This window comes from Thunnus thynnus, chromosome 23, assembly GCF_963924715.1.
Source record: "Thunnus thynnus chromosome 23, fThuThy2.1, whole genome shotgun sequence".
NCBI classification, from domain to species: Eukaryota; Metazoa; Chordata; class Actinopteri; order Scombriformes; family Scombridae; genus Thunnus; species Thunnus thynnus.
The window spans coordinates 275,001-283,419 of record NC_089539.1 but is presented as its reverse complement, the minus strand read 5'-3'; the positions used below and the strand labels follow the sequence as shown (position 1 = coordinate 283,419).

Sequence of the window (8,419 nt, the reverse complement as noted above, 5' to 3'; positions counted from 1 at the left end):
AGTTATATCAATGTACAGTGTGTACATAAAATACATCAGAGGAAAAGAATGCATCCATGGGGGAGCATTTAAAAGTGAAGCAGTCTGCAGAAGTGCCGTAACATCAAACCAACATTTACATTCAGCCTCATTACAGTCAGTGTGAGCTGAGAAGCTGCAGGTGCACCATTCTGCTGGAGACATACAAAAATAGATTACAGTGATGCACTCAAATACAGCAAAAACAACTGGCTGATTTCTGAAAGTGATCACTTTATTTTGTTGTTTTACACATCCTGACAAATGTCTGGAAGCGGATGTAAGGTTGATCCTTGATGAAAAGAAAAGTTATGACACATATGTAACAGGTCTAGTGATATTAAATAGTACATCACCATGGCTGATTAAAAAAATAATAAATAGAGAGGAGCATTTGGTTTAATATCAAAGGAAACTGCTACAAAATACCAAATCTGAGGATGCCAAATTCTAACAAAACTACATGTATGGCAGGCCTTACTTGCCCATTAAACCACTTTTTCAACATTTATTACACCAAGTACATTCCCCAGCAATGCAGTGCCAGTCTTTAAAAAGCACAAATTTAAGGCACAGTTGGGTTGTCCGCTGCAAAGTGTTGCACCAGGTTATGAACATTTGAAATGTGCATCATTTGTACAACTTCACACTGCAAATACTGAATCCAACTTTCAATTCACTGCATTAAAAATGAATTATGTGTGGCAACTTGTGGATTTTTAGCGTTTTCTGAATACACGTGCTATAAAAAACACACAAGCAATCAGGAATCCCTAAGTTCAGTACAGTCTCCTTGCAGAGCTTGGAATATATGGAGTTTTGTATTACAAACAGTCAACTGATTCACAGTACTCCTTATGACAAAGCGTGAAGAGAATTACAAGAGGGGAAATCAAAAGAGCACTAGCAACTGAGTCAGGTTTCATCATGCTAGAAAACATCTGTCTCACAAAGTGAGATGAGCAGAGATTGTGAACTGGAAATTAAACTTCCTGATGTCTGTGTGCTCCTCTGGTCTGCCATGTACACTGACAGATGACAATATACACCACTTGTTCAGAACAGGTTTGGAAATGCAATTCAATGAGGGGACATACCCACAGTGAAAATGACCCGACTTTGAAAGAGGTAAATAATAAACATAAGTAATAACATAGCTTGGGAATATATTGGATTATAACTGAAGAAGAAAGCTTCAGGTGACTGTAAAAACTACACTCCCTGATTATGTCATATCACCCAAAAGCTGAGAAATGGGGAACACTGCTGGACACTTTAACAAAATCAAGGACAGAGGGAAAGAAGGCCATACATGGAACAAACAACCTACACAGTGGCTGAGTCAATACCCTCACTGTTGCCTGGTTTTACCAGCTGAACTATTGTGTGTCTGTGTGTATCGGTGCTGTTGCAGCTTTTCGGGGAGTGTTTGCCTCTGGATACAGATGCACTCTGCTGTATAAGTGAGCAAGAAAAATTTGAGTTTATGGTTTGCTTTTAATACAGATTATTTGATAAAGCTTGTGCTACCATTCACATGTATTTACAGCACGCCCTCTTCAAGTCTGTTCATGCCTTCCTCGTTTGGCTAAATAAAAATAATCAGAATAATAATAACAACAGGGAGTACATTGAACATCTCTACGAAATCATCATCCACATTGTGTTGTATTGAAAGCTTACATAGAGGCATACTCTGATACATGCAGCCATTTCCATACAGTGCTCAAATGAACTCCATCATGGCATCAGTTAGACTGTGGAAGAGAAGGAGGGAGGGTTGGAGTCTCTGCACACATCTTAAATATTCCAGAAGAACTTTGCTTCCTTGTTATAAATCTATGACATTTTTAATACAAAGATTGTAGAAAACAAACACTGCACCACTGACAGCTTCTCTGGAAAAGATCCTGTTTTGAAAAAAGACAAAACAAAAAAAGCTCTCCCATGACAAGACTCAAGTCTTCCCCGTTAAAATGCATTGAAGGAGCAGCAGCAGACTGGTACTGTCATGCTGGGAGGGCACAGAGGAGAATGCTAAATCTAATGATAATGCTGATCTCATGAGAAGCCAGAGGAGTTGGCTGAGACGCGATGCTGCAGGCGGGGCGTAGTGTTCGTGGTGCTAGTGGTGTTGAGGTGGAGGCTGGAGGCCTTCAGGGGTGTGCTGCAGCCCTGGGCCAGTGGGAAGCGCTGGTGATACCGGTCCAAACGCAGATACTTCACCGTCACCAGCTTGCCTGTCAAAGCAAGAGCAAGAGCTTGTCACTGATCAATCACTATAGTGCTGTTCAATACATGCAACTAACCATAACATCAGCTCTTACAGTTTCCTCTGAGGGGTGTGCTACAGGGATACTCATCTAACATCCATCATCCCAATCAGTGACAACCTGTACACAGGATGCTGACGAACAAAGCATCCTCTTCTACTGCAGCTTCAACAGTCTCCAAATCCTCTTAGACATTGCTCTTGTTATGTGCTCAATGATGGAGACAGTGATGGAAGAAGAGCAGTTGATGGACAATCGATTCTCCTCACTAAATGTTACTGTTGCACCTCTGCTCTTAATAATACTATAAAAATAAGACTGTCACTTTGGTCAGTTACATATGTAGGACATTTTTCGTCATAGTCAAAAAATGAAAAGTCCAAATAGAAAATAAAAAGAAATAAAATTAAAAAAGATTATTATTTTACTTCACTACTAGGAATAATCAGGCCATAATTAAACTTAAAAAGAAAAAGGAAACTGAAATAGCAGTTGTGGATGTAACGGGACAGAGTGCACAGTGAACTCAGCAGCCACACATTTCTCCATTCTCTATTTCTCTGCTTTGCATCTTCAGTTTAGGCTAACTCATTGTTGCTTACTTTGGAGCTAACCCCCTTCACTTTTCCAGCACTTGGGGAAACGACAGATGTGACTTTTTAGCATTTATTAACTGACACACTGTAGTCTGTACTGTGCATTTACTGCCAGACCAACAACTTTTACCGCTAACCTTTTCCTCTGCTCCGCTCACATCAACTGTCATTTTCCTGCTGCTTGCCCTTTCCTACTCGCTATGCAAACATACTACGCAATTCCTAAATGGAGTTATGCTACCAATAGTGTCCCAGACAACGACACAGAAGTTGACTCAGGTACTGGAGCAGCGCTGCACAGAGACCAAATGCTATTGATTTCCGAATGAATGGACATTTGGCGTTATTTTTGGCATTAAAAAATATTTTTTTGGCCTGGCAGGGGTTCTCGTTGTTATAATTATAGGAGAAACACTGATTCAGTAAATGCTCAGTAAATGTTAAGTACAGTTAGACCTAGCAGTCTCCATTAGGTTGGGCGAGTTCAAAGTTGTGAAAACAACAGGGGTGTTTTGAATACACCCCCGTCTTCACAGGTAATTTGTTAGTCTGTTCCTCCCACTGTGGGAAATAATGGATTAATCCTGGAAGGCTACTGATGTAGCACTTTTCTTCTCATGAAAGGAACACAGAGATTATTTGACCAATGAAAGCATATCGACCAACTTATCGACCAGTCAACCAGGAGACTACAGCCCTACTATTGTCATATGGTACTGCCAGGAGATGCTGGCTAACAGTAAAGACCAGCTGATTGGACTAACATAAGTTAACTGACTTAATCTCGGCATCATGATAACCTCAAAGTGTTGAATTAGATCCGAGTACACAGAAACAGGGAAACATGGTCATGTATCAAATCAAATCACGTTTACTGGTCACTCCACTGCATACATGAGTATGAAGGCAAGTGAAAGTCTTGGGTGCTTGTTCCATAACAGTGTATCTGTATAAGACACAGACATAACCCGATACACTCTAGTCTAAAAATGTAATAAACCTCATTAAATACAGGGTTAGACTGTTGAAGCAGTGCAGTGTATGAGATTAACACGAGCTCCACTGTTTTTCTGTTGCACTGACTTGTCCTCCCTGCAGATAGATTTTTCACCTGAACATCACAGTGAAGGTCCACTTGGTGTCACAGCTTTGGATCAGTGGTCTGCTGCAGTGTTTCTATTAGTCCTCATTGGGTCAACAGCACAAGCTGGACATTAGATATACAGCTGATTCTGTAACCACTGGATCAAGGGACACCACTAAACTCAGGGCTTTTTCCTCTCACTCAGACAGATTCACACTTTATGAAAGTCTTGTATTCTATTTTTTCTTGTAGTTTTTTTTAATATTTTTATATGATCTATCATTACCTTGTTTTATTTTGCTTATTGTATTTTGTTTTTAATATTTTGCTATTCTCTACTTTCCCCTGAGGGATCAATAAGTGCAATCTTATCTTTACCAGTTAAGATGAACAGACTTTACATGACTGTACAGTGACAGTACACATTTGTTGTGCTTTACATTATTTGCTTCTACTTCAGATCCGCTGCTGAAATTAGAAAGATATGACAGCTTATTTGGCTGCTAACTCACAGCCACAGGTTTTTATTAATTACTATGACAGTAATTCAGTTATGATTATGTATAGTTAGTCATTTGCTCTGCGGTCTGTTGTCTTCATTACACTTTTAATTGTAGGATAATAAAATGTTAAATGTTCTTCAGTAAACTATTGCAGCAACAGAAGGTTCCCACACTGGGTCTCAAACCCCAATCTCTCAGATAACGGTTGACTACACTAGCCATACAACCATGTCTCAACTTTGTCTGATGTGCAGATCTGCAGTGATTTATATATCATAACACAGGACCAGGAGTGGGAGTTGAAGTTGCGTTCAGTATCTTGCCGTTAAACAGATAGGGAATTGTGGAGTTCTTAAGGCTCTTTGGTGACTGGTGACTTTGTTTGCGAGGCCACATGGACAGAAATGTTAGAACATTTTCATCAATTTGAAGCCATTGCCTTACAACCCTGCTCAAAAAATCAGCAGTGCGTGGTGTTTACAGCAAAAAGATAAGGGTGGCTGGCTGAGGACAAGCCTAATGCACTGCTAACTGACTGGCGATAGCTTCCTTTTTCTGACTCTGGTTAAAAGGACAAATCTTAAGTAAATGGTTAGAACTAAATATGGTTAGAAAAGGTAAGAGGTTATACTTAACTTTTCCACTCTTAAATCAGTGGAAAACATTACATGATCATTTATAACAGTAGTTCAAGTACATTTTTATATACCTCCCCTGGCTCAATGACCACACTTGAGCACTAAAAAGACCCTCAAAAACCTAATGTTAACCTACCAGAATGCAGTAAAGGCTGCCAGATCAGTTTATTTTTCAGACATAATCTCCAGAAACAACCATAATCCTAAAGTTCTCTTTAGAGTAATAAACTCTTAAATTGGTGATACCTCCACCTCTTATCCTGAACTAGATGTTGAGCTCTCTGACAAATTTCTTGCTCATTTTATTAGCAAGGTGGAGATTATAAGGTCCCAAATCCAGCTTGCCCCCTGCATTCTCTCCATTCAACATGATAATCCTGTCACTTTTACCCAGTTTACATTGTCAGAGTTAGAAAGTACAGTTTCCCACATGAATTCTTCCTCCTGCACCTTAGATACCATCCCCACCAAGCTCCTCACGGAGATATTTCCCACTGTTGCCACAATGATTCCCTGAGCTCTATTATTTTCCTGATAGTTTTAAGCATGCCACTGTCCACCCTCTACTTAAAAAACCCAATTTGGACCTTCTGTCCTTAAACAACTACAGACCTATCTCCAAACTGTCTTTTTTATCCACAGTTCTGGAGAAAGTAATTTCATCTCAATTGATTTCTTTTATGAATAGAAATAGTGTTTTTAACTGCTTCCAGTCTGGTTTTAGAACACTCCAAAGTACTGAGACAGCTCTTGTTAAGGTAACTAATGACATATTTCTGGTTGCAGACAGAGGTGACTGCTCAATTTTAGCCCTTTTAGATTCAAGTGCCGCATTTGACACTGTTGACCACAGTATCCTCCTAAATTGCCTGGAGTTCGCATCAAGGGCCTGGCTCTTAGTTTATTACGAACATACCTCCTCAATCGAACTTTTTCTGTCACTCTGAGTAACTCCTACTCCACGACAGCTCACTTGAATTATGGGGTCCCTCAAGGCTCAGTTCTTGGCCCCCTTCTGTTCTCCTTATACATGCTGCCCCACGGCCAACTGACATTAAATCCTGGATGTCCTAAAATGTTCTTGAATTTAATGACGACAAATCTGAGGTCATGCTATTCTGTACCCCAAATTCTATCAGCTCTTTTGGTGCAAACCTTGGCGATTTGTCAAACATTACACAGACTACTAGGAATCTAGGGGTAATATTTGATGCCAACCTCTGTTTTGATAACAAAGTCAAAAATATTGTCAAGTTGTGTTTCTTCCAGTTGAAGATCATCTCTAAATTAGGTCATTTTTACCTTTTGCCGATCTTCAAAAAATTATACACGCTTTTATCTACTCTCGGCTTGATTACAGCAACACACTTTATTCGGGCATCAGCCAGGGCTCCAACGTCTCCAGTTGGTCCAAAATGCTGCTGCTCGTCTCATTACTGGGACAAAAAGGTATGAGCACATTACACCTGTGCTTCCCTACACTGGCTCTGAGTTAGCTTTGTCATTGATTTTAAATTTTTATTACTCATCATTAAGGCATTAAACAGCCTTGCTCCTAGTTACATATCTGCTTTATTGTTACTTCTGTGCTTCTGTCGTTACCTCTCTGCTCCTCTTTGCCTATTTCATCTGCCTTGTTTGGTTTTATTTTCTTTTGTAAAGCACTTTGTAACATTGTTAAGAAAAGTGCTACATGAATTAAGTATATTATTATCATTATTATTATTTTTAATAAAGTGGTAGCAAAAAAGTGTCCGACTCAGGACACAATGACATTAATGCTAACGTTAGCAGGGTAACTGCTGCAAAGTAAGGTAAGTATGGTAAGGAATGGTAAGCTAGGTAACACAGGTAGCAACCATGTTATTTCTACCTCCACTAAATAAAACAAAGTTACACAAACTACCTCTCATTACCAGGATAATTTTTGTCACAATTACCACTAATAGTATCTGCATTTATTGCCAGACACATCCTAACTGTTGCCATTTATTTATCAGAATTACAATCGCTCGCTATCTTACCAACATAATTTGCATCATTAACAGAGCTAAGATACATAAAAGGGTTGTACAGCAAAAAAGTTTAATCTGGCTCAATTTTTCAACCATGTAATGCGCCAACATCTGGCAACACACTTCACTGGCCAATCAAATACATTGCAAGTACACCTTTGCATCTTGCAATTCAACATGGAGAAGAAAATGACAGCATCAGAGTTGTAAAATTCTGTCTCATAGTGTTATAAAGAGCTGTCTAGTGTTTTGTTTGATCAGCCTTCAAAAGTCCTTCAGTTTTACATGAACTTAAGTAAACAGGTTACTCAGAGAATGCATTAAGACGCACAGTAGTGTGGTTACTGTAAATCAGTGTACATGGCAGAAAAATGTGCGTTCTCCAGTTTTTTGTTTAAATGACAGTTAAGAAATCACCATCAATCAATCATCATTACTGGAGAAAGCAGACTGTAACCTGGTTTCTTAAAAAAGAGTGATGAATTATCTCAAGGGGACTCCCGGGATCTTAGATCATCTTCTTACCTGTACCAATACAGTCCCCTGTTTTTGTATTCTTTTGTTACTGTTGATGTGCTCAAAATGTAAGAGTTATTAGGTGTGTCATTTACCATCAAACCAGGACCCATGAAGTGCCTTGAAGGCTTTCCCTGAGTGCTCTGCAGAGAGACACTTGACATAGACACAGCCCTGTGGAGAGAGAGCAGGAACCAGTGTGAAATTACTACAGCTAACAGCATGGGGGTGTGACATCAAAGTGTGCTCATCACTCATAGGACAGTGTATACCTCTCGCGAGTTCTTGTCAACAGCAATATGGACAATGCCGTCGTTGTCACTGCACTTCTCCAGAATGGCCTCATGGATGGCTAGGTCCCAGTTCTCCCCAACCTCCCTGAGAACACACAAATGCACAGGTTATGAGCAGAGTCAAATCAGGGAAGAAATTACGTTTGGTAGCTCCTGGCAGCTCATCACACAAGCAGCAGAGACAGGTACTCACATGACTGGGTCAAACATGTTCCTGATCTTCAGACATGGCGTCAGGCTGTTGGGAGGTGAATTCCTACGGTCCAGAGGGAAAGCTGAGGAGGACAAAAGACAAAATCTCAATGAGCTCATCATCATGTCAGAACATACAGCTGGGTCAGTGCAGTCCAGTGAACTGTCAGGTCAAGGTGCACCCACAGTGGCACTTTGCTTTTTTGGATCAGAACAACACTGAACAAGTTCATTTTAATTAACCAGAGCTTGTAAACAAAGAGGTATGTTGACTGTGGAAGTAAAGTAGCT

The 8,419-nt window shown here is 39.9% G+C and overlaps 1 protein-coding gene across 1 annotated transcript in view; it reads right to left on the bottom strand.

Moving 5' to 3' along the window:
• Nucleotides 1–232: 232 nt before the first annotated feature.
• The window catches only part of lemd3 (LEM domain containing 3), a 27,297-nt gene continuing 19,110 nt past the window's right edge, over nucleotides 233–8,419 (bottom strand). Inside the window, exons 10-13 of the mRNA XM_067582540.1 lie at nucleotides 8,130–8,211; nucleotides 7,916–8,021; nucleotides 7,739–7,817; nucleotides 233–2,258 (exon numbers count right to left, since the gene is read on the bottom strand). Coding sequence (XP_067438641.1) covers nucleotides 2,080–2,258; nucleotides 7,739–7,817; nucleotides 7,916–8,021; nucleotides 8,130–8,211 — 446 coding nt within the window. The 3' untranslated portion in view covers nucleotides 233–2,079. The remainder of the gene's footprint in view (nucleotides 2,259–7,738; nucleotides 7,818–7,915; nucleotides 8,022–8,129; nucleotides 8,212–8,419) is intronic.